This window comes from Anas acuta, chromosome 27 (assembly GCF_963932015.1).
Source record: "Anas acuta chromosome 27, bAnaAcu1.1, whole genome shotgun sequence".
NCBI classification, from domain to species: domain Eukaryota; kingdom Metazoa; phylum Chordata; class Aves; order Anseriformes; family Anatidae; genus Anas; species Anas acuta.
Genome location: NC_089005.1, coordinates 4,035,392 through 4,060,342, shown reverse-complemented (window position 1 = coordinate 4,060,342; position 24,951 = coordinate 4,035,392). Strand labels below are relative to the sequence as shown.

General features: G+C 52.5%; 2 protein-coding genes across 7 annotated transcripts; both read right to left on the bottom strand.

The window, feature by feature from the left end:
• Positions 1-756: 756 nt before the first annotated feature.
• C27H2orf42 (chromosome 27 C2orf42 homolog) lies at positions 757-9,008 on the bottom strand. The gene is made up of 9 exons (XM_068662444.1): positions 8,879-9,008; positions 6,827-7,687; positions 5,590-5,700; positions 5,382-5,480; positions 4,327-4,431; positions 3,005-3,112; positions 2,275-2,375; positions 2,025-2,187; positions 757-1,592 (listed from the first exon to the last, which is right to left on the bottom strand). Exons 2-9 carry the CDS (start codon positions 7,665-7,667, stop codon positions 1,381-1,383), a joined length of 1,740 nt encoding a protein of 579 aa, XP_068518545.1. The 5' UTR covers positions 7,668-7,687; positions 8,879-9,008; the 3' UTR covers positions 757-1,380.
• Positions 9,009-9,687: 679 nt separating this feature from the next.
• TIA1 (TIA1 cytotoxic granule associated RNA binding protein) lies at positions 9,688-24,741 on the bottom strand. Of its 6 annotated transcripts, none has more exons than XM_068662446.1 (13): positions 24,518-24,725; positions 20,867-20,963; positions 20,351-20,449; positions 19,774-19,828; positions 19,570-19,602; positions 18,146-18,233; positions 14,505-14,580; positions 13,725-13,833; positions 12,804-12,899; positions 12,627-12,711; positions 11,815-11,938; positions 11,144-11,283; positions 9,688-10,695 (listed from the first exon to the last, which is right to left on the bottom strand). In XM_068662446.1, exons 1-13 carry the CDS (start codon positions 24,541-24,543, stop codon positions 10,572-10,574), a joined length of 1,152 nt encoding a protein of 383 aa, XP_068518547.1. In that variant the 5' UTR covers positions 24,544-24,725; the 3' UTR covers positions 9,688-10,571. The 6 variants fall into 6 exon arrangements, with proteins under 6 accessions (XP_068518547.1, XP_068518549.1, XP_068518548.1 ...); XM_068662448.1 differs by lacking the exon at positions 24,518-24,725 and adding an exon at positions 21,043-21,061; XM_068662447.1 differs by lacking the exon at positions 19,570-19,602 and having other exon boundaries at positions 24,518-24,724.
• Positions 24,742-24,951: the final 210 nt, after the last annotated feature.

The window sequence follows — 24,951 nt, the reverse complement described above, 5'->3', positions numbered from 1 at the left end:
TGCAGTGCAGTTTGGTTCCTCACAGCATCCTCCAGATCCTCACAGCTCCTCTACCCCATACCCTTCACCCTGCAGCCTCCATCCTGCATCCTCCACCCTTTATCCCTCCTCCTTCATCCTGCCTCTTCCTATCTCTCATCCTCCACCCTTTATCCCCCATCCTTCACCTTTTATCCCCCCCCCCCTTCTCCTGCCTCCTCCCCCCGCCTCCTTCACCCCTTATCTCGTGCCCTTCACCCCGCAGCCCACATCCTCCACCCTTTATCCTCTGCCCTTCACCCTGCGGCCCATCCTTCCCCCTTTTCCCCTGCATCCTTCCCCTGCTTGCAGCGGGACCAACATGGCTGGGGGAGCTCGAAGGGGAGCAAAACCCCAGGGAAAAGGGGTCTGGGAGGGCAAAGGAGCAGAGCAGGGCCTGGGGCTGGCCCTAACGAGGCTGCGCTAATGAAGCAACACCCACCACCTGCCATGGGGCTGTGCCCTGTTGGGATCCAGGGCAGGGATCCCAAAGCCTCTTAAACCCCCTGGGGGCTTGCTGTGGGGCTCCCACCCTGCCTGGGTGCTTGGGGGGTGCTTTGGGTGCTGGGTCCCCTCTTTTAGGGGCAGCTCCTGAGGCTGGGGGGTGGCAGAGCAGCCCTGGGGTGCCCCCCAGCCCCCCTTTAGTGAGTTTGTGGGTGCTGCAGCCCCGTCCTTGTGGGGCTGAGCAGCACGGGGTTGTGCCTACACAGCAAGGGGCAGCCAGAAGAAACTCAGAACTGCCTGAGATGGGTGCTTTATTTCCTTATTTTTTTTTCCTATGTCCTGCAGCAGGGTGAGCGGTGCCAGCCTGATCGGTGCAAGCCTGTGAGGTTTTGGCAAAGAGGGGGGCACGGGGATGGGGGTGGGAGCCCCCTACAATCTGGGGGCTGCCAGAGCACTGTGCTTGGCTCCCAGAGCTCTTCTCCCTGCGGGGTTGGGGCGAGGACCCCGGTCTCCTCCTGTCCCCAGGAGAGGCTGGAGCGTCCCAGCAGCACAAACTCTGCATTTTTAGCCCGTGCTGCACTCAGGTGGGGGAACCCCAAGCACCCCCCAGCCCCCTGCTCAGCCCCAAATCCCCCAGCTCACCCCAACTGAAGCCGGGGCTCCCCAGGGCAGCAGTGATGCTTGGCTGGGGGTTCCCCCCTGGGTGTGGCCACCCCTATATTTGGGGTGCAGCCCCCCTCGAGCCCCCCACCTGCCATTCCTGGGTGCAGCGAGGAGCAGCGTGCACCCGGCGAGCGGGACTTCTCCTTTTTGCAGCTGCTTGCTGGAGGGCGAGCAGGTAACCAGCCCTTCCCTGCTGTTTTTTTGTCTCTTCCAGGCCAACCTCTGCCCGCCTGGTGGCCCCGGTGGCCCAGGGGCTCAGGGGAAGGTGATGGTGGCGAGCGGGGCGAGCTCCAGCGCTGGCTCCAGCGCCGGCGCCTGCTGCTCGGAGAAGGCAGGGGGCTGGCGGCTGCCGTGGTGGCCGTACTCGAACTTGATGCGCAGCTCGCCGATGCGGGAGTGAGGTAGGATGTTGGGGATCCACTCGATGATGAAGGGGGTGGGCTCCTTCTGGGTGGGAGAGGTGTTCCCTGGGGGGGAGAAGAGGGTGAGGAGGGGGGCCTGGGATCTCGCCTTGTGGTCCCAGGGGAAGGCTGGATGGGTTTTGGGGTGCTGTCCTTGCAGGGGGGCTTCTAGATGAGTTTTTTTTGGGTTGAGGGATGTGTGACTTGTTGTGGGTGTTCAATTTCAGGCAGAGGTGGCTGTCAAGGGGGGCTCTGTTGGGAACAGGGGCTGGAGAAAAACCTCATCTTGTACCTAAGTGCTTTTTTGGGGTGTGCAGGGACCCTTTATTGAGGGAACTCCCCCCGTGTGGAGGTTTGGGGGGAGCCCCCCAGCTACAGAGGGAGCCCCTCTCTTCCTCATGGGGTTTTCCCCCTGTAGGGGTGCCCTGGGGGGGGGGATTCCTCAGCACCTGGGGGGTTTCTTTGTGCGCGGGGCCGCGCCGCCCCCTGCCCACTCACCCACTTTGAGGAAGGTTTTGAGCTCCAGCGGCCGGATGGCCGGCTGCTTCTCCAGGCGCCCGTAGGTCTCGGCGATGCTCTCCACCTCCACCTTGGGGCACTTGAAGAGCTCGTAGGTCCCGTCCCGGTTCTGGATGAAGCTGCGCGTGATCTCCAGCGGCAGCTGCCGGCAAGCACGGGAGCACCCAGGTAAGGAGCTTGGCTACCGCGCGGCAGCGTGGTGCGGGGAGCGCCTTCCGTCCCCCCTTACCTCGGGCGTGTCAAAGATCTGCTTCACCTGCAGGATGTTGGTGATGTGCCACGTGTACTTGGAGAAGGTCCCCAGGGGAAGGGCGTCTTTGCGGACGAAGGCTGGGGAAAGAAAATGGAGTTAGGGGGGGCTGGGGGTGAGGAAAAGGGAATTAAGGGTGGCTGGGGAGGAGGAAAATGTGCTTAGGGGAGACTGAGGGGGAGGAAAACTGAGCTAGGGGAGGTTGGGGGGAAGGAAAACAGAGTTAGGGGTGGCTGGGGGGGAGGAAAACGGAACTAGGAGTGGCTGGGGAGGAGGAAAGTGGAGTTAGGGCTGCCCCGAAATGCTGGGGGGAAGCTGCAGGATGGGGCTGGTGCTGCAACTTCATTTTTTCTTTCTCTTTGGCTGCCCTGCCTCAGAGACAGCCCCCAACCACGCTGCTCTGCACTTGCTCGTGGACTCTTCTGGTCCATTACGAGCACGATAATAACTGCTTTAATGAAGTAAATCCTGCCTGGCCCGCTGCCTCGAGCTGTGCCTGCTGCATTCATTCCTGCAGCTCTAATACCTCAGGTCTTGCTCAGCCTGTGTCCTCTGCCCTAGGGCTGCTTCACACCCCTGTGGGGCTCCTTCCAAAAAAAAAAAAGCTGCTAGAAAAAAGAGAGGGGTAGCAAAGCTCCTGCTGCTTGCTTCTTCCTCCCTCAGCAGGAACACAAAGAGCTCCCTCTGCGTGAGCAAGTCCCCGTCGTACCTGTGGTGGAGTTGGGCAGCCTCTTCTTGGCGCTCCCGCTGGAAATCCTCTGCTGCAGCGCATCGAAGAACGCCTGGGGGATGTGGAAGACCAGGGGCTCGGGCTTGCCTGCGCGGTCACAAACACGAGGGCAGGGGTTAGCGGCCGAGAGGCAGCGAGCCGGGGAGGGAGCCGGGGTTGTTCACCTCTGTTCCCTGCTCAGGGTTTAGGATTTCCACCACCGGAGCCCTCCAAGCTGGCTGCGAGAGCCGTGCCAGGGTCTGCCCACCAGGGAAGCGTTTCCTTATGTTTTCCTACGTTTTCTCGTGTTTCAGTTTGCATCCTTGGCCTCCCGCCCTGCGTCTGGGCAGAGCCTGGTCCTGCCACCTCCCTCCCAGCAGAAATCTCCGTGCTGCCTCCAGAAAGGCTGCGCTCTGAGCACCCCTGGTGCTCTCTGCCAGCTGCTTCCAGCCCCTCTGGGGGGCTCCAGTCTGCAGAGGGGCAGCAGGGGCACAGCAGCTGCCCTGTAGGGTTTGTGGTCAATGCAATCCCTAAGCTGCGGGGGCAGCCTAAAGGGGTTGAAGTGAGCGAGGGGAGCTCAGCAGCAGCAGCTTGCTGGAGGCCAGAGGCCTTGCAGGAGCCCTGCACTTAACAGCTGCCCCAGAGCGGCGTGTGGTTGCCTGCTGGGACCAACTCGGGGCGTTCTTACGCTGCTTGGAAAGAGAAAACCCCTTCCTTCGGGTGTTTTTGTGCTTGGGGAGAGCCCAGCTGGCTTCCAGCACAGCAGCTGAGAGCTTTAGGAAGCGCCACGCAGGAAGCGACGCCGCTGACTTCTGCTCCTCTGGGCTCCCAGATGCGAGCTGCTGCCTGCAGCCGCCCGTGCACAGGGCTCAGCTCACCCCACACCACGCAGAGCCCAGCCCTGGGGGCACCGGGGGGGCTGAGAGCAGCAGCAGGCTCGGGACTGGCAAGGGAGGATCCCCAACATTTCTTCGGTGCCACGTGAGGCACCTCGCCTTACCTCACCTCACCTCTCCGGCTCGGCTCCGGGCAGTTTCTTCACGCATAAATAACCTCGAAGGGAGTTTCTCCCTTCCCCGAGCACAAGGAGCAGCAGCGAGCTCCTGCTGAGCTTAACGCCGCGCTCGGGGAAGGAACCAAAGCCAAACAGAAACTTCCCAGGGCAAAAATAACGCTCGGCTCTGAGCTGAGCAGAGCACGTGCCTCCCTTTGGGCTAAAGTTATTTAATGCTGCCGGGAGCTCGGCTGCTTAAAGAGGGCGCTGGAAACAACGCTGCTGGCCCCAGGGGCTCGGGGGCAGTGGTTCCTGAAGCCTGATTTACCTTCGAACTGGTAATGCATGGTCTGGTGGATGCGCTCAGTGACGCTGGCCAGCCAGTCTTGGAAGGACAGGGTGACCTGCGCCTCGTCCAGCAGCTGGTTACAGCCTAGGAGAGAAAAAAGAGAAGGGAATCAGAGTCCCCCAACGTCACACACGCGTGAGGAGCAAGGAAACGGGCAGGAACAAAGAACCATGGCCCCCCCAGCGCGGTGTGGGCCGGCCCCACGGGAGCTCCTCGTTTTTTTTCCCGTTTTACCTTCACTGGTTCCCCGGCGGCGCCGGCGCCACGGGCTCTGTTAAGCAGAACACAGAAAGGCAGCAGACAGGAGGACAAGAACCAGAGTGAAACCTTTCTGAGCGGGCACCGCTCTATCGGGCGTCCCGGGGGCTCAGAAACACAAGGGTTAGCTTAAAAGCAGCGTCCTGCTTCAAAAAAAAATAGATAAAGGTAAAAAAAATCAAGGGGCTGGGGTCAGTAAGAGCTAGGGGGTGGGCACCACGGTGTCGTGGGGGAGCAGCTTCCCCAGGAGCAGGGTTTGGAGGGTCCTGGGAGGTCCAAAAAGCTCCCCGGCATCAGGCAGAGGGGTTGATGCTCGCTCCTGTTTCGGGGCCCACCTGCTCAAGGAGGGCAGCAACAGAGCAAATCCGACCCAGCAAAAAAAGGGCAACAAAGCAGGGGGGAAAGAATCACTTTCTGGGCAAAAACTACACCTGAGAGGTTAAAAAAATAGGTTCAAACGATGCTGTACAAACCCTTTTGGCTCTGGCCAGCCAGCAAACCCATGCAGATGGGTTTACCTGCCCCAATTCCCCTCTTTTCCCCTTCACACGAGGATTTCATCGCTGTGATGCCCACGCCAGCCCCATCCCTGCCTCACGCCACCTTCCCAAATCTCCCTGCACGAATAAATCCACCGAGGAGCAGCTCAGCACCGTCCCTCGGCGCCGAACAGATTTCGGGGCAGCTCCCCTGCCCCGTGCCGGGCGAGCAGGGCCCCGGTTATTTTCCACCTCCCGAATTTTCTCCTTTTTTTTTTAACGAGGGCCGGGGCTCACCTTGCCTTTTCAGCGAGGAGGCCACGGGCGGTTTCTTCGTGCTGCCTCTCCTCAGGCTCGCCGGGTCCTGAGCCAGCAGCGGGCCGCTCGCCTGCGGCCCTGGGGGGCAACACCAAGGGTTAGGGGGCAGCGAGGCCGCGGCCCCATGGCCCCCAAAAACCCTTTGCACCCCCTTCCAGCCTTCAGCTCCTCCAGCCCCTGTGCTCACCGCACGCCGGGTCCTTTTTCCTCTTCTTGGGCTTGGCGGCGGCCTCCCCGGCCTGCAGGGCGGAGGCTTCGGGGCCGCACAGCAGCGGGGGGACGGCGACGCCTTTCAGACCTAGGGGAGAGGAAATTGGGACTTAAAATCATCTCAATTCTTCACCATCATGGGCTGGAGTGATCCTGGGGGCTCAAATCCACCCCCCGGGGGCTCAAACCCACCCCACGGTCCCGTAATCGTGGTCCCAAGCAGCCCTGCAGGGCTGACCCCACAAGGGCTGGGGAAGGAGAAGCAGGGCCAGGACCCAAATGTTTGGGGTTGGGGTCGTTCTCCAGGCAGGGGACGCTCCCCAAAGCCAATGTGATTGAGGTCGGCACGTCCTGAGCTGCTGCTTGTAAAAAAAAACAAAAAACAAAAAAAAACAGAACCAAACCCAGGAGGTTCGTACCCCTACAAGCAACAGAACCAAACCCAGGAGCGGTGGCCTGGCTCCCCAGAGGGACCCCAAAAACCTTCCCCAGCCCCAGGCAGAGCTTTTTGAGGAGGGCACAGCCACGCCTGGGGCACGATTTCCACCTCACACACATATTTTTAGGGTCTGATCCCCAGGCAGGGCTCGAAACCACTCCCCAGCTGCTTCAGGACACCTCTTCTGCAGCAAACCCGGTGCTTGTAGGATTTTTGGAGCAAACTCATTGCTTGTATGTTTTTTTTGCAAAAAAAAATGTTGCTTGTACAGCTTTTTGCAGCAAACCTGTTGCTTGTAGGGTTTTTTGAAGCAAACCCATTGCTTGTAGGGTTCTTTGCAAAAACAAACCTGTTGCTTGAGGGTTTTTTTTGCAGCAAACCCATTGCCTGTGGGTTTTTTTTGTAGTAGACCTGTTACTTGTAGGTGTTTTTTTCAAAAAACCTGTTGCTTGTAGGGCTTTTTACAGCAAACCCGTTACTTGTAGGTTTTTTTGCAGCAAACCGGTTGCTTGTAGAGATTTTTGCAGCAAACCCATTACTTGTAGGGTTTTTTGAAGCAAACTCATTGCTTGTAGGTCTTTTTTTCAGCAAACCCATTCCTTGTAGGGTTTTTTGCAGCAACCGCAGCAACCGAGGTGCCGGCTAACGAAGCACCAGCTAACAAAGCACCGACGGGGAGCGGTCACGATGCTCCCTTTTCCCCGAAACAGCAACGAGTGTGCCCGATGCCCGACACCACCCCAAACCCTAAACCCCCCGTGGTTCCCCCACCCACCTCCGGCATCACAGGCGAGGAAATCGGCGAATTCCTGTGCCAGGCTCTCGTCGCTGGCGAAGGCGCAGATGCAGGCGAAGAAGTGAACGCAGCGCGGTGCTGCCGGCGCCGCCGCCGCCTCCTCCTTCCCCCCGGCGCCCCCCTTGCCGGGTTTTGGGGTTTGGCAGGAGCAGACGAAGCGGTGCTCGGCCAGCGCCTTGGCGCTCACCTTGTGGCCGAAGGAGGCGTGCAGGTAGCCCAGGCTGTGCCTCTGGCTGGCCTCGCACTTCACCACCAGGACGCTCTTGGTGACGCGCTGCACCAGCGGCCCCGTGGGCTCGGCGGCCAGCTGCCAGAGGGTTTGCTTGGTTTCGGGGGAAGCCTGCACCGAATTGAGGACGGAGCTTTTTAGGGCCAGCGGCGTGGCTTCCGTTTGGCAGCTCAGGGCCAGCTTGACGTGCTGGCACTGCTTCTCCACCACGCCTTGAGCGGCCGCCTGCAGGCAGGCCGGCACGTGGCAGCGCCCCGCGCCCAACCGCGGCGCCGCGGGGCCGACCACCGGCTGCACGGCCGCCTCCGGGACCCCGAGCTCTACGAAACCCCGGTGATCCGGCCCCCGGTCCCGTTGGCGCACGGAGTAAAGCTGAGCTTCGGAGCCCGTGATGAGCTTGACGGCGTCGACGCCGGGCTGCTTGCGGGTGCCGTAGCGGAAGACGGCGCCGCAGGTCTTGTTCTTGCAGCTCAGCCCCCGCGTGCCGTTGTAGGTTCCGCAGCGGGGACATTTGCGGATCCCCCGTAGCGTCGCCTTGCCCAGGTCCGAGAGGAAGGACGGGGCCTTCGGCCTCGCCGGAGCCGGCTCCATCCCGCTGGAGGGGGAAAAACCTGCGAGGGGATGAGAGAAACGGGGAGGGGAAGTCACGGGAGGGACGTGGGGGATGTGGGGTGCTGGTGACACCTACAGGGCCCTCGGAAAATGGGGTGGGCTCAGCGGGTCCCAAAAGAGGAGAGGAATCGGTTGGGGGGGTGGCTCCGTCCTCTGCAGACCCCAAAAGTGGGCAGGAGCCATTTGGGATAGCGACTCTGTCCTCACCAAACCCCAAAAGAGGACAGAAAGCATCAGGGGGGGCGATTCTGAAGCCACCAGACCCCAAAAATGTAGGGAAATCATTTGGGATGGTGACTCCGTCCTCAGCAGACCCCAAAACCGGACAGGGGGCACCAGGCTGGGGGGCACTGGGGAGGCACTGGGGGAGACTGGGGGGAACTGGGGGAGGCTGAATGGAACTGGGAGAGGCTGGGGGGGCACTGGGGAGGCTGGGGGGAACTGGAGGGCACTGGGGGAAACTGGGAGGCACTGGGGAGGCTGTGTGGAACTGGGGGAGACTGGGAAGTACTGGGGGGCACTGCGGGAGACTGGGAAGCACTGGATAAGACTGGGGGCACTGGGGGAGACTGGGAAGTACTGGGGGAGGCTGTGTGGAACTGGGGGAGACTGGGAGGTACTGGGGGAGATTAGGGGCACTGGGGGGGACTGGGAAGCACTGGGAGGCACTGGGGGAGGCTGTGTGGAACTGGGGGAGACTGGGAAGTACTGGGGGGCACTGCGGGAGACTGGGAAGCACTGGAGGAGACTGGGGACACTGGGGGAGACTGGGAAGTACTGGGGGAGGCTGTGTGGAACTGGGGGAGACTGGGAGGTACTGGGGGAGATTAGGGGCACTGGGAGACACTGGGGGAAACTGGGAGGCACTGGGAGAGGCTGTATGGAACTGGGGGAGACTGGGAAGTACTGGGGGGCACTGGGGGAGGCACTGGTTTGCACTGGTTTGCACTGGGAGGCCCTGGTGCAGGCCAGGCGCCCCCTCCCCTCCCCTCAGGGGCTGCTCCCCCCCCCCAGCCCCTCCCCTCCGGAGGCCGCGCGGTGACGTCACGGCGATGACGTCGCCCCCCGCCGTGAGGGAGGGGAGGGGGGGGGGGGGGAGCCCGGCGGCCCTCCCCGCCGCTCCACCCGCCCCTCTGACGTCACTTCCTGCCCCGCGGCCGCTCGCCCGCCCCCCCCCTCCCCTCGGTTACCTGGGCGCGCGCCCCCCGCTCCAGCCCGGGCCCGCCGCGAGGCCGCTCAGCGCCCCCCCGCCTCCGCCATGGCGCCGGCCCGCCCGCCGCCGCGCTCCTATTGGCCCGCCGCGCCCACGTGACGCGCCGCGGGGGGCGCCGGGAGATGTAGTTCCAGCTGCGCCGCAGCGCGCAGGCGCAGTGCGCACCGAGCGGGCAGCCCTTTAATAATGGGGTGAAAAAGGGCGATTTCGGCGCTTTCCCACCCAAAAAGTGACCCGAGCGGCAGGTCCTCCCGCAGGAAGAGCCCGCCGGGAGCAGTAATAGAGGGAAATAAATAAGAGCACACACCAAGCTTCAGGTTTGCCTTTTTTTGTTCTTTTTTTTTCCTTTTTTCCCCTTTTTTTTCATTTTTCTTTTCTTTTTTTTTGAAGGCTGGTTAAGAGGTAGGACAGAAAAATGTGGTTTGGCTTCCGAACCTCACAAAACGCTTCGCCCAGCTGACATCACAGCGGCTTCCTCAGCACGAGACATTCCTGCAGCCACCTGGAAGCTTTTTTTTGGTGTATTTGGTGTTTTTTTAAGTTATTAAAAACAAGAGAAGATGAGGTTGTATTCAAAGACTACCAAAGTGTATATTTGATATCCACATGCAAAAAAAAAAAAAAAATTATGCATAAATCAAGGACTCTGCATCCTACCTTTAAATAAGGAAACATACAAAGTTTGCTAACGTTTGTGCAAAATATTAATTTGCTAAAATATTTTACATAATCAGTACATGTAAATGTAGAAATCGATAAGATAAAAAAAAAAAAAAAACAAGCTGGTTCGTAGGTATTCATCACATTTTAGTAAGAGTTGGAACAGGGTTTTCGGTGTCCCGGTACACATCGCAAAAGGGATTTTTCCACCAGAAGATTAAAAATCCTCTCGCGCGAGCCCGGTGGGGGTTGCTGTAGGCACCTGCTCGCGGGGAACACAACGCACACGACGTTCGGTCCCTCGGAGGGGTCGGGAGCCGATTCAGCAGCGAGCGTCGCGCGTCCCCCCGCGGGGTGAGAGCTTCGGTCACGGTCGTAAGGCAAAAAGACAACTCTGAGAAAACGCTTCGGTACAAAACGATGTAAACGAATAACTTAGAGTGGAAAACCCGGTGTAACAAAAGCGGAGAGATGGACGCTTTATACAAGAGGCTCTTTTAAAACAGACTTGTGCAAAGGCTGGAGACAGAGCCGTCCCCAGAATTCACACGCTTTTGGCTTTTCTTTTTGTACAACGGCTTTTATAATACACTTTTAAACCATTCGGAATGCAAACTAAAACTGCACGCTACTTCCAAGGAAAAAAAGTTTGACAATTGTGCAATTTCCTGCCCCAATTTTAAGTGGCAGTAGTCCCTGCATTTGCTGTGTTTCAAACGTGGATCTTAAGAAACACATATAGAAAGGAGGAAAAGAAGGCAAAAGTTGGCAGACATCCAGCATCTCGTTTTTTGTGATTTTTTTCTCTTTTTTTTTTTTTTTTTAAACAATGTGGATGACAATTTCATGATTAAAAACGCTTTTTTTTTTCTCTCTCTCTCTCTTAAATAAATACACTGTATCTGACACTTGCACTGACTTGATCTGGTAATTCTTTGCGGTAAACAAAAGGCTTTGCAGCACTCCTCGCAGCCTCGAGCCCAGCAGCCTTCGGCTTCAGAGTCCTTTTCTCACTGCGTTTCGAAGCCTGCCATGCGGTATCCAGTTTGGTTGGTGATCACGCTCCCGTTCTGCCCCTGCGGTGGCTGAACTCCGTAGTTCGCCCCCATCCATGCTGCCGAAGACTGCGTCTGGCTGTAGGGGAGGAAATCAGAACGTTAGGTGAGGTTTGGACTCAGAGGAAGACTGGATGTGCCCGTGTGAGCCCTGAGTGTTGCCATCCGGGATCTGCACATCATTTCCTGATCTACTCAAGCCCACAACGAGCACACCTTGGCACCTGATCCAGATTTTCCAGGGCTATCAGGCACTGGTGCTTCTACGGAAGGGGATGGAAAGGAGTTTCACCCCCGAACGCTCAGCCCCATTACAGTGGGAAACTGTTGGGGCTCCCCAGCCCCTAGAGCTGCTGGAGGATTTCACACCCACAGCACATTCCCTGTTTGGCAAGAACACAATTTAACTCCCATCCAAGCTCAAGAACCACTTTGAAAACGCCTTGGCTGGAAAACAGAAATCCCCATGCTGCTCTCCGAAGGAGAAGAGAGCACACGCTCCCCCGTAGGAAACTCCCAGTACTCACTTGAAGCCCTGCTGGTTCCACGCCTGCCCGTACATCCCGTACGCCGGGACCTGCCAGCCGTTGGGCATGTACTGACCGATCTGCGCGTTGCCGTACCACTGGCCCCACTGCCCGTACGCCTGCGGGTAGCCGATTTGATTCTGCAAGCACAAACAGCCTCGTATTATGCAGTGCCCAGGAGCGCTGCGATTTACAGCCTCACGACTCATCCCGCCTGCCCCATCTGCCTTCACTTGGAAACTTGTAGGTCTGCTTGCTAAAATAATTCAGAAATGGAAACGCAGATATTTAGTAGATTCCTTCGGCGCACAAACATTTAATTGCTCAAGTTTCACCCATAAACAAGGCAGTTGTCTCCTCAAAGAGCAGAGCCTTTCTGCAGAGATCCAGAAAAGAGCAAGGGCACCGACATTTACCTTCACGGCAAAGATACGCCACATGTGGACAGCCTTCTGCAAGTTTTCTTCAAAATTTTGCATCGTGATTTTTTACGTAACAAGATTCCACATCTTCCAAAGGATTTTAAATCCCTGACTGTGCTTCAGAGAAATACTCACTAATGAAATAAGTGATAACATAAATCACACATGCTGCATCATCAAACTAGCAAGCACAAAGGCCATTTAACAGTTTTTTTTAAAGCCTTTATCTTTGATAAAGAGGGTTCTGACCTGCTGGACTGGACTGATCATGTCTGGTGTTTCCTTGCCCCAGTAGCACTTCACCACGTGCCCTTCTATAGTTGTTCCGTTGACAGAAACGATGGCGTGTGCAGCGCTCTCGTGAGAATTAAACCTGTTGACAGAGAAATTGTACCAACATGAACAATTTGGTGAGCAACATCTGGAAGTAACCCCGAGAGAGCCCCACAGACAGCAGCACGGGTTTAGGTTCTGCTAGAAGAGCAGGCTGGCTGCAGAGACCTTTTTTCATCACCCCCAAAGCAGAAGGACTGCCAGGCTAAGGTCGGTTTTCCTGTCTCAGTGTTGTAACTCGTTCCATTATCACTCAGTAAATAAGTTAAAAAATTTAACAGCACGGAGAGCAAGTCAATAACTATTTATTATTTGGAGCCTTGTCAACTAAGAGATGAGGATGCTCCCAGAAGTGTCACTGAAACTGAAATAGTTGGGGATCTGTTATGGTTAAGGCTACTGCAGCACTGCTAGGGAAGGGCAGAGCAGCATAAACCAGTCTCAGATTTGAATATCAGCACTGGTAGTCACGGGACTAAGGCTGGGTCTTCCCAACAACCCTTGCCAGCAGAATCACCCTAAGTCAGAAAGCAGGAGTCTTCTGCCAGATGCATCTCAGGCAGATGTGGCTACAAGCACACCGGGTTGTTTATAGCCGAGGTTATTTAGACTGAGTTAAGTTTTTTTTCTTCTGCTCGTGCCAGCAGCTCTCCAAGCCCTCACTCACTCTTCAGACCAGGCTGCAGTCAGAGAACCCTTAATTTTCACGAAGCTCTTCACAGCCTTACCGCACGAAGGAGTATCCTTTATCGGGGAAGACTCGGATTTCCATTATCTGCCCGAACGGAGAGAAGGTCTGGCGCATTAGCTGTTCTGAAGCAACAAGAAGCAGAGCATCAGAATGAGGTGACGGCAGCGTCACTTGGTGTCACACAACGGGACGCCGTGTTTCGGAGACATGATACCTGTCAGTCCCGAAGTCACACCCCCGCAGTACACAGTGCAATTGCTCGGGCTGGACTGATTGACCACATCGTCGTAAGACAGCTGTTTGGTGTTTGCTGCAAGAGATTTTTTAGACAGTTTTTCAGCCGATCGCACACGCGTTATGCAACAACTCTGATCCCAGCAGGCCTTCAGGAAGGAGCCAGGCCGCCAGAGCTCGTGACAAATATTTACCAAGGTCAGCACTTTCACTTGGGTATGTCTGGCCGTCTATCTGAACCACAGAGTGGTGAATTAACATCTCAGACAGACACAGCCTCCAGACCTTTGCTCTATAAAACACAGGGCAACAAGTTCTTCTTAAGCACTGGAGTGTTTACTCCTAGGCACAAGACACTGGGCACAACTCGCCAACACCCTGAAAACAAAGGGTGGCACGGGGCAGAAGGAAAGTTTGGTCCCCAGTACGTGACTTCTGGCAACAGCTCCCATGTGGGACAGGCTGCTCGGGACAGGGACACTGCTGTGAAATTAAATTCACATTTCAGGCCTATCTAATAGGTCCAGTACACCTCATTTAAAATCTCTCCCATGGAAATGCTTTAATGCAGTCCCATCTGCTCTCTACCACAGCAGGAAGCCATAAAAATGAGGGAGCAAAGCTAAAAAAAAACCAACCAACACAGTCATCTCAGTTGTGCTGACAGAGACAGCTCCCAATCTAAGTGTGCAGAAGCTTGATGGATCCCCCTAGTGGCAACATTAACACAATCACCATCGCTTGATTTATTCAGGAGTTCTGAAAGCGTTCAAGAGTTTTTGCTTTTTGAGTACCCACTTTCCCTTCTCCCCCCATCTCCAACTGCATGGATTTCACAGTTTTCGCTTCCTCCCCACGTGTGTGGTGGAGGTTTGCAGAAGGCCCAGCTGAACACACTCACATTCGTAGGTACTCTTTGGAGCCGGAGGTTTCCTTGTTGCCCAGTTTGTTCTGATTTGCCTTCCACCGAGCCACTGGCCACCCATCTGCTGAATAGCATTCTCTGCATCCTGCCCACGAGAGAGGGAGGGGAAAAAGAAAAACATTCTTGACATTTCTGCCTTTTGAGATACAGGCACAGGAGTGAAGTCACCACACACCTCTCCCCTGCCTGACACCTGCAGTTTGCCAAAAGAAACCTTCAAAGAAGGGGTTTTAGGGAGGAGAAGGGGCGCTGTTAGGCTTCACGGAGCACATCAAAGGCTGCCTACAGCAGGACCTCTGGTTTCTGAAGTCACACCCCATCCAGCTGACATTTTAGCAAGGTTTCTTCACCAAAACAAGTACCAAAACCTTCAGCTCAGCTGGCAGTCTTCCAAGCAGATCGCCTTAACCTCAGGCAGCCCAGAACTTTTGCTATTAACTCATTGCCAACAAACAGCATTTAACACTTTGCCCTAATTCTTTCCAAGAAGACACCGAGGTCATCCCACCTGATATACCAGAGATGTTCTCTTTGTCATTCCTGTACCTCACTCATTTTGATGTCACTCGCCATCAAGGCTGAATCACTGAAGCCATACTAAAGCACTTTGCCAAACAGACAAAATCATTTGCCCCTCAACAGGAGGGGAAACTGAAAACAGGGTGAGCTGGGGACCAAAAATACTCATTCCCTGGAGCAGCTGCTGAAAACCACCGCCCACTTTTCAGAGGTGCTCTAGACCGTGCCGCATCTTACCCATTTATTGAAGAAGGAAACGAAGCCATAGCCTTTGGATTTTCCCGTTGCCATGTCCTTAACCACACGCGCATCCCTTAAAAAGCAGAAACAAGAGGCAGTTTAGCACCTTGCGAAGCCAACCTCGCTCAAATGACAACTTGAGTCACATGTACAGCTTATTCTCACGTTTCACCTCTACTAAAGTCAACTGTTTATTGCACCAGCAACACAGTCAAAGCAAATGGCTTCTTTTCTAAACAGAACTTTACTAATGCTTTGCCAGGTAGTAGCAAAATTAAACTTAATTTTGTAAACATGCAAATCAATAGCTTCTCTAACAAACGTATGTACTTTACGACAGTTGGCTCCCGCTTCCAAATGCTTTTACATACTGTTAAGACACAAAGCATGGTCAAAGCAGCTATTCAAAAGAATCACTTAAGCCACGTAGCTGACTAACATTAGCTGAATGGCTCTCTTTAACCATGCAATTTTTAAACTCGCTATTTGCCAACACATTCTACCTACTCATTCAAAATATTAAATAGAAAAAATGAAAAAAGATAGGAATTAAAAGGCATACGTCGCCTGTTAACTGAATTCTTTAATTTTCTCAGGTCAATTCGTTACCCCCTTTTTGGACTGTGGGCAGCTGTAAATTTTGAGAGATTGACATTTTCAGAAATTATTGAAGAAAATAAAACACCGAAACATTTATGTTTTAAACTACATATTACAAATAATTTAAACTGCATTTGTACAACAGCAATCATACAGGACTGATTGGAAACTACAAGATATAAAAAAGCAAAAAGAAAAATAAAATTTAGAAAAGTAAATAAGAAAACTACAACGTTTGTCCACTGTGAACTGTAGCTTGTAGTTAGCCATGGCAATTCTGTCCATTCTTCAGAGACACTCTGCAAAATAACCAGAGCCCTATTATTTGAGATTGAGTTAAAAAGAGAACCCAGCTACAAGAGCTAAACCCCACTCGTGGAACGTCATTCTACAGTGTTTCTCAGGCAATTTGCGTACGAGTTAGCCAAGGGCTGAGATGCTCTCGCCTACAGGCCACCCTCTCCTCCCCTCCTTTGCCCCACACATACAGGCAGTAAAGAACAGAAACAAAAACAGAAAACCAGTCAGAAAGTCATGCAATGTAACTTACGGCTGTATAAAATTATACGGGTCAGAGAAACTAGCGTAACATGTGCACAACATTTAGCATTCCAAGACTGGCGAGAAAAGTCACAATGAAGAGAAGGTTCGTTACACTAATTTATTTCTTTTAAGCCTTACATTAACTGCAAATGGTGTATCATCAGCTTATTCTGGTACACGTAAGCCCACAGCACTGACACCATCGTTAAGGCCCGAGGAAAATACCTCTTCCAATGCTAGAAACATTATTTCTTTATTTTTTGTTTGTAATACCTCCCCCCTCCCATTTTTTTTAATAATAAATAAATAAAATAATAAAAATAAAATTATTTATTTCCCTTCCTGGGTTAGATCTGAATTTGGGTAGTTTGTTACAAATTGCCTGAGAAGAGCCACTCGGGTACTTTTAGATCGGTTTGCTCCGAATAGCCTAAAGAGGGAGGGGGGGGAAAAACTCATCTCTACTTACCCTCAACTGAAAACTTTGAAAATAAGACTTGAGAACAAGTGAAAACATGCGTACAGCAAGCATAAAAGGAAACCACAATGAAAGTGTGCTTTTACAGTGATTAAAAAGTTCAGATGCAAAGAATTACCAAAATTTCTTATGTGCTAATCATGCAGTAGTTCAACCTTGGTTTCATGAAAAAAAGCTCAGTTTAACACCAACAAAAACAATGTTTTTAAAAAAATAATCAGGAAATATTCCATTAGCACCACATTTCCAGAAACTAGTCACTGATGAGGAACAAGTCAAGTCAAGTAACTTAATTCGACTGTTTAAGAGACAGTAGCAATATTTATTCCTTCAGGTTAAATTTAAATCAGTAGAAAATGAAGGTCCCTTCTGCTTTATTTGACCCTCTGGGGGAACAAGAGTTTAGGAGTTAAAATGGGGACACTTTTTAACTACTATACTTGTTTTGGACCGGCAGTTTAAGCCAGGGCAAACTGCAGCTTTCAATTTGTTGGCTTCACAGTGGTGTGCTGAGGGACACAAAAAAGAGCGCTGCTCACCCTTCCCTGCCACCACCACGCTAGGGAAGAGAAACCTCATGCTCTGCAGAGCCCGGTCAGCAGCCCTGCTCCTACACGGCAGCAGCTCTGCATCCAAAAAGCTCTCCTGGAACAAAGGGGAATAGGGATCGTGGAGCAATGTTCGCTATCATTTCTGCTCCCCCAGGGGATAATCAGAAGTTAACTTTTTGCCCCTTGCTCAGGAGGGGTTTTGTTTGGGGAGTATTTGGTAAAGAAGAATATCTGCTGAGAGCCACTCCAAAACCCCACTGCTGAATAGGTTGGGGCAAAGTTGTTTGTAGCTCCACCACATTCACACCAGCGCAGCCAGCTACTGCTCCCTGCCTTGCGTTCTCATTCCAGCAGCAAAGTGCCAGTTTGGATCTACTTCAGAGTCCCTCACGCCTTCCATCCAGAGCACATTTGGCCGTGAGGATAAATTGACTCTCCTTAAGAGTCTGACCCTCTACATTGCCTAGATGACAGGAGATGGAGTCAAGCTTTACAGTTCTCTGAAGCAAGCGACATTCAGATCACTTTTTTTTTTTTTTTTACACCTTATCATAAAAGGAAATCAAGCTGGCATTAAAAGAGTAATACACTGGACTCTGAGGGAAAAACAAAAAAAAACAAAAAAACAAACTTACTTCAATTAAATGCTTCACTACACAACACTCCAAAGCACTCTACGTTCTCTTACATCACCATCAAGAAACTTCAATGTCCAGTACAGACAACACTACAAGGAAAATTAATGGTTTACATTTGGAGGATGGAATGAACGAAGTGCTCCTTACTGCTACACCCTGCATACAACAAACCAGCAGGCGGAGACCTGCGGCCACAATTCCCCGTTTGCACCACGTTCGCTTGTTACACCATCGCCCTGCACAACTGATGAGTGCAACTCGGCCAAGCCCTACAGGCTGACACAGCGCCGAACACTTTGAGGCCGCTCGAGCTGCAGCCTTCAGGTGCCACAGGGAGCCTTGCGCTGGAAAGGTTTTTATTTTGGGGGAGTGGGACTTTGAACTGCCAAAAAAACGGATGCTACTGGTGGCCTGCACGCCACGGCTAACAAAAAATCCAAAGCTTCACGAGACGTGAACATGCAAACGGACTGTCACAAACTATAAAGCGTGATGCTTGTGTGGTTGCTGAGAGGGCAAGTTAAATGCTTAACCCCACGTTTATATCTCTTTTTTTTTTTCCACTGTTGCTTTGCCAAACAATGCAAGGAGTATGAAACCAAAGCAAGTCGTGTGCAACTGTTCTAGGAAAGCAGAATGAGCTACTCTAAAGAAATCTCTTTACACATCCTGCTTAACACCCAACCTTTCAGACTCGAGTTGCTGTATGAACAGATGAATGTATATTCCTGCACTCTGTCAACTCTCATTTTTTACTTACTGAAACATGAGGCTGCCTCCATTTAGGAGAGAGAACTTTTAGTTTATTTACCCTCTAAAGTTACTTACGATATTCTTCCAAATGGCGCGAAAGCTGCTTTAATATCTTCAGTTGTGATTTCTGGACTGAGGTCTCCAACAAAGACATGGAAATGGTCTTTTGGGGAAAGAGAAAAAAAAAGAGCTTAGAGTTTGAAGAAAACCCCTGAACACACATACACAGACATGTACACACACAGAGTACAGCACTCTCATATAGCATGGATTTCCAGGTCTTAAACACTACATGAATGCTAGAGTTCACTATGAAACAGAATTTGCTACTGCTTGTAACAGTTTCACTGCTTGGTAGCACTACACAGCCAGTAACTTTAAGTATACTAGTGTGACATATGGCATTTACATTTTGTTTTTACAAACTGCTTTTAAGACCAGTCTATTTACCATAAAAGGTCTCAAGCTATTTACTTAATGTGCCACACTACAAGAAAATCTCTCTCTTGGTTCACTAATGTTAAGTTTCGATACGTTACGAGATCATAAACTATATAAAATCTCATCGACTGAAACATCTCACAGTTTCAAGAAACGCAGGTAACAGTCATTCTAGAGCAGGACATACTTTGAACCTAGCTAGACGTCCAAATTAACACCGTAGGTTGCGAAGAACAAATCAAAAAAATACCTTGCATTGCAACAGTTTGCTGTTAAAGAATTTGAGTTCTCAAAAGCCCCGAGTTTTGGTTGCCCAGCCATTACACCATGTGAATCCACGTGAATTCAATGTGTGTGAATCCATGTGCAAGTGAACTAAGACTGAAGGCAACAGAACGGAAAGAGTAATCCCTTCAATTTGTATCAGATCCGTTAGAAACACACACCAAAGAGAAACAAAAATCCTGCATCTGAGTTCTGCCACTACGACCAAACAATCCATCACACACCATCTTAGCAACACACAGACTTTTGTACTTTATTTGTACTGCAGCAGGTAAGAAACTTTCAAGGCTGCTGGGATGCTGATGGAGTTTAACCCCACTTGGCTCCAGGAATTCAAAGCTTGCTGAGAAAAGCACACTAGCTACAATTGCCACGAGTGGGTAATGAAGAAGCCCCATTTGGGAAGAAGTCTACACACTCTCAAGGAGTCTGTCTGAAGCAGTGCATACTACAGCCTTAAAATGAGCCAAATATTCTGCCTCAATAGCAGAGGAAAAGGTGTTTTTTTGAATTATTTAAATTATTTTTTTGTTTTACACATACATATATTTCTTTCTTTTTAATTTCACAGTTGCAATCCTATGAAACACCTGAACACCAGCACCAGAATGAAACAGTGAACACTAAGCTGCTTTCTGATGCCACAGGGAAATGAAAGGGAAGTCTCTCCATAAAAAAAAATGAAATAATGATGAACAAAAACCCCACACACAGCTCCAGGTGGTTAGATACCCTCGAGAGATTTCATTTTATGTTTAAGAAGATACAATTACCTTGTGAACGCAGTGTGTTGACAACGGTACTACCTGATGACAAAGATTAGATTTGTTCTTAAGTTCATTAACACAAACACATTAAATAATATCTTAGGATTACGATCAAAACATTACTGCACAGAACCGCACGATGCTTACTGCTTATGTTTAAAAGCTACTGCTACAAATCAGGCAGCAACTCAAGGTTTAAGCGACACTTACTGCTCGTATCTTTCTTCTGGCTGCTGGGGGTTGTTGCCCAGTTCACTTTCACCTCCTGCAAACATCAATTGTCCGGGTTAGACCACAGCAATCACCACTGAGCACAGACACCACCAGCATTTAATTCTGATGCTACAGATGTGCAAGATTCAGGGGAAAGATTAAGCTGAAGGTGTTTTTTTTTGGGGGGGAGGGCTTGTTCTTCTAAACTGCATCCTGCTAGCTAAAAGCACAGCAGGTGAGCGTGCCTTGCCTAAATATTTTGGCTGGGTGGGCGTGTTTTTTTTCAGGCATGAGGAGAAAGGGATGTTTTCCTGGTAAGGCCAGTGCAGTTAAAATATTCTTTATGCCTCCTGTCCCTGAGCCTTCCCCAATCCTACATTCCCATTTGACTCTGAATTCTTCCTACAACAGCCAAAAAGGCTTTTCTGGTCAGCCACGCTGAGGCTGCCGTTCAAACCAAGTGCCTAACGCCTGCAGTGCATCCGCCTGGCCTCGCGTGGGGTTTCTCCCCCACAATCTGAGGTACAGCCTGTGTTTTCCAGCTCCAACTCACCCTGTAGACATGACAGCTTACCTTACCCATTATCTTCCGGCCATTCATAGCAGCGAGCGCTGCAGCCGCGTGGCGATGCTCGTAGAACTCCACGAAACAATAGGGATCGTTTCCAGCTGTCTGGTAGAAAAGAAAAAAAAAAAGATTTCTGATCAAAACCTCTTCAAGCTGTAGCCTCGCTATTATTCTCAGCTCCTTACTTATTAAATCTGAACATCTAACTCATCTGATCCAAACACGAACAGTGCTCCAGGAGGTTTTGGTTTAAGTAAAAAGGTTTAAGGATGGCCCAAAAGGACTTTTTGAACCTAATTCAGAACATCTCCATGGATTAACCTGCTCAGTCCCTTTCAAAATGCACCCCCCCCCCCTTAAATTATACCAGAAATTGGGCCAAAACTACGCGACTGTGACCTCCACCTTTATTATATCCCCTTAAGGTGGTCACACTGTATTTCTCGGAGAATTCTGAAATACTCAAAGACCCAAAGCCATCAGCTCTAACGAGCACAGAAATAATTAGGCGAAGGCTCTTACATCCATGATCATTTTGCAGTTTTTGCATGGTCCAATCTGGCTGAACAGCTGGAGGATGAGAGCTTCGGTCACATCTCTTGACAGGTTCCCCACATATCTACAGAACCAAATAAAAGGTTAGAAGTGCAGGTGCTAAAGCAGGCGGAGGCAGAGAAGAGGGATTTTAAGCAGAAAACCTGAAACACGAGCCATCGAGAGCCTTGGCAGGTCAGTGCTGGGCACCACCAACTCCGACTCTCCCCAGAGAGAGATTTGGCATCTGAAGCAGCAGTAGGAACGTGGCCACTGGGACACCAGGGGACAAAAGTCACGTAACAGAGCAAATACTGCTGAAAGTTGTCCCTCTAACACCCAGCCCCACCAGGCTGGCCCGTGAAAATGAGGCATGCAGCGAGTCAGGGAACAACAGGCACAAATGGGTCACTTAGGGCAGGCAGCAATAGCCCCCGCCCTCGGTCCCACCAAAGGTCTGCGGTCCTAAAATGCTACCCTGGTTCAGAGCCAAGCAGAAAGCACCAAAAGGGCACCCAACGACCTCATTTCCACGTGTAGAAATGGTTACAACCACCACATGCAGCCATCATTCAGTAAGCACCACTTCCCCAGCCACCCTAATAGCTAACTCTGGTGTTCAGCGAGTGTTTTACACAATATTTAGGCAGCTCCTTTTAAAAAAAGACTTCTGAAAGCCCTGAAACAACCAAGGGTGACTGCTAAGTGAGGGCACTCCCTCATCTTCCTTCATTTGAAAGGATCAGCCTTACGGAGTACAAATTCACCCCCTCACCTTGCTTTGGGATTTTTACAACACTTCTGCATTCTCTGCAACAAAACATGTAAATCCACAGGGATGATTTTTATTTTTTTAATCCCAAATCACGGGATTTTTTAAACAAGCAGGCGGAGAAGCAGGCAGAAACCTCAGCAGCACCTTCCCCCAGAGGAACGCCGTGTGGCCAACCACGGCCTCAGCCACACCGTGGCCCAAACCCTGCCAGCAAACCTCGAGGGGAGCAACTATTTCAGGGACGAGCCAGAGCTGCACTCCACTTTAAGCAGGTACATGCCCCAAACTTCAGCAGCATCAGCTCTTCGAGGCACGAGGCGAGGTCTTCCTGCACTTCTGCTGACTTTTCCTTAGCCAGAGGAGGGTTAAGTGCACAGTCCTTAGGACAATGAACCCTGTGCTTGATAACGAGCAGGGTTTCTTCTCTCCTTAAATATTATCGCAATTAGGATTAATAAATAAGCCCAGGCACTGAGCAACGACCCTCTCACATGACTTCCCGGGTTTATGAACAGTTTACTTATCACTGCAAGTTTCCAGACACGGTGTCTGCACCCCGACCTTTGTGCCAACGCTGGATTTTCACTTTGATAACCAGACCTTGTATTAGGCACTCCCTGCCTGCAGGTTAGATTTGGCTGGAAAACGTGGGATTTCGATAAAAGATCCCTGAGAGTCCCATGAATCTCTCCAGACCATTCAAAACGTTTCCATAAAGTGCAGCAACATACATGCATGCTGATTATACACGATCTGTGTGACTACACACTAGATATTGACCTGCTTCTGTGCAGCACACACCCGGACACTGCCCTGCATGAATTTTCCAAGAAGTGAGCTGGGTGATGCTCCACCTGGAGCAGAGATCTTTGGAGTGAGAGGCTCATCATCTCCTGCATCCCCTTACTCCCGTTTTCTGCTAATTGGATTCTCAGGAGCGAGCCAGGCGCTGCTTTTCTCTGCAGATGAAGGATCCAGGGCACCCTACACACGACTCAGGGTGTGTAGATCACCACGTGTCTTCTTGAAAAGCACTGCTGAACTGTTAGCACTTCCTGATCTTTTTAGGTGCACAGAGTAAATCAGGTACACGAACTCAAGAAGCACGTAAAGTACAAACAAGAGCTCTCTGCCAAGTCCAAAAACACTGTCTGCCTTGTAACTGCTCTTCAGATTCATCATCTCTGCCGTTGGAGAGCGACTTTTGAGGACGGTGAGCGGCCACGTGAAGGGAGCCCCTTCTCCAGGAAATCATTTACACAAGCAACAACAGCTCCCAACGTTCACCAGCACATCAAGGCTCTCCCTTCAAGGAACACGTTACAGGGAGATCGCAAGAACAAGGCCTTATTTCCAACAGCATCTGGAAACTGTTCCAGAAAAACTGCTTAAATATGCTAAGGGAACTAAAAAAACACGTCTGTGGATACCCGGCTGCTTCCTTGCCTCACAACGCACCAAAACTCTGCAAGGCAGCAGCAAAACCCACATCCAGATGGGATTTCTGTAGCACTACCTCCAGAAATCCTGGTGCAAGCAAATATTTAGCACCCACTTCAGACCTGAGCTGGAATTCAGCAGCGTTTCCTTCCCTCAAGCTGCTCGCTCTCAACCCAAGCTGCAAACCCCACAACAAACCCTCTGCCCGATGCAGGGACGCTGCTCAAAGCGGGTCAGGGGAACGTAGCTCCCATCACGTCGCCCAACGGGGAGCTCTGCAGCTCCAAAAGCCGCCCGTGGTTGTGCACCACGCCGCACGTGCTCCACCACAGGCAATTCCCTCCCTCCAGCACGAGCTGTGAGCCGCCGAGACCACCGCAGGCAACAACTTTACGGGGATGGAGGGGGGAAAACATTGCTCTAAATAACCACACCGGCATGCCTGTGTCTGACCCGTGTTTGTAGATGCTAAGAATAGTTTGGATGCGCGAACCAGGACACGTGGAGGCAAACACAGGTTTACCACTGAGGAAAGCCCGGAGCTGAGGAGCTGGCCTAAGTCACGTAAGAGCCTTGTTTTCCTCCAGGTACTCAGCCAAGCCATGTAGCAGCCCTCAGGATAGCTGCGGCCGTTGTCCAAGGGTGAAACTTTCCCCTCAGCTTGGCAAGAGCCTCTCTCCCTCCTCATTCATCCCGCCAACGTGAAACAAAGCTCACGGTGGTAGCTGGTACACTGATGGAACAGGAAGGCTGGGGAGCCCGTGATTTTACCAAATCCCAGGTTAATTAAGGGAAACCTCTCCAGGTAAAACTGCCAGGGGAAGGGGGGAAGCCCACCCCTCTGTCTGCACCAAACACCTTTCAAACCCAGCCAGCTGCAGGAGCAGCAGCCGACCAAAAGCCCAACTGACAGTGACGGGCGTCAGCTGCACAAACACCACCAGCAAAATCTCCTTGTGATTAAAAAAAAAACTATTTAGGGTGCTTAGCAAGGCGAGGAGCTGCCCCCCAGCTACAAGCAGCTCCCCGGGAACCAAGAGGCTCACAGCGTGCTTTAAGGGCACTTGGCCAGGAGCCGATTTGGGTTTTTTTCCTTAAGCTCCTGAGCACCTCGCTGCTGGCTGAGCACCTTCCAGGCCGGGGCTGCCTCCTCGCTGACCGATGCTCGGAGCTGCTGAGGAGAGGAAGGGGAAGGGGGGCTGCGAAGGGCTGAGGCCCCAAGGGAATGGGGCGAGGGGCACGGCTGGGCCCTGAGGGGTCGGGGCCGGCTGCCCTGAGGCCCGAACCAGGGTGGGAGCAGCCGCCGGGCCCCTCGATGTGGCGGAGGAGCCGTGAGGGGAGCTGAGGAGAGCGCCCGGGGCCTCCCCCTCCCCTCCGAGCCGGGAACAAAAGGGCGGCGGCGGCGGCGCCCCCTCCCCACTCACAGGGTTTTGGGCATTTCATCCTCCATGCCGGCTCCTCCTCCTCCTCCGCCGGCCAGCCCCGGCTCTTCAGGCCCGCAGCCGGCCCCCTCAGCGCCTCACGGCAGCCCCGAGCGCCGCCGGCCCCGCCGCGCCCAGGAAGCCCGGGGGTCCTCACAAGATGGCGGCGGGCGGCCGAAGGGGGCCCGGCCGGCCGAGGGGAGGCGGCAGCGCGCATGCGCCGCCGGGGCTGGGCCAATAGCGTTCGCCTCTCCCCCCTCCCCTCCCCGGTGGCGGCGCATGCGCACGAGCGCCCCGCGCCACCTCAGCGTGCGCGTGCGCGCGGGGAAGGGACGTGAGGGGAGGGGAGGAGGGGGAAGGAGGAGGTTGTGCGCATGCGCTGTGTTCCCGGTTCCCGTTTAATTTGGGGGTTTATCGCCGGTTTTTGTGCCCCCGTC

Coding starts and splice junctions, on each gene's coding strand:
- TIA1 (XM_068662446.1), bottom strand. CDS start 24,543: ATGGAGGATGAAATGCCCAAAACCCT. Junction 20,964..24,517: donor GATGAAATGCCCAAAACCCT/GTGAGTGGGGAG, acceptor TTGGTTCTGTAG/ATATGTGGGGAACCTGTCAA. Junction 18,234..19,569: donor CAACACACTGCGTTCACAAG/GTAATTGTATCT, acceptor TTTCCCCAAAAG/ACCATTTCCATGTCTTTGTT.
- C27H2orf42 (XM_068662444.1), bottom strand. CDS start 7,667: ATGGAGCCGGCTCCGGCGAGGCCGAAGGCCCCGTCCTTCCTCTCGGAC. Junction 5,481..5,589: donor GAAAAAGGACCCGGCGTGCG/GTGAGCACAGGG, acceptor GTTGCCCCCCAG/GGCCGCAGGCGAGCGGCCCG. Junction 2,376..3,004: donor GCTGCCCAACTCCACCACAG/GTACGACGGGGA, acceptor TTCTTTCCCCAG/CCTTCGTCCGCAAAGACGCC.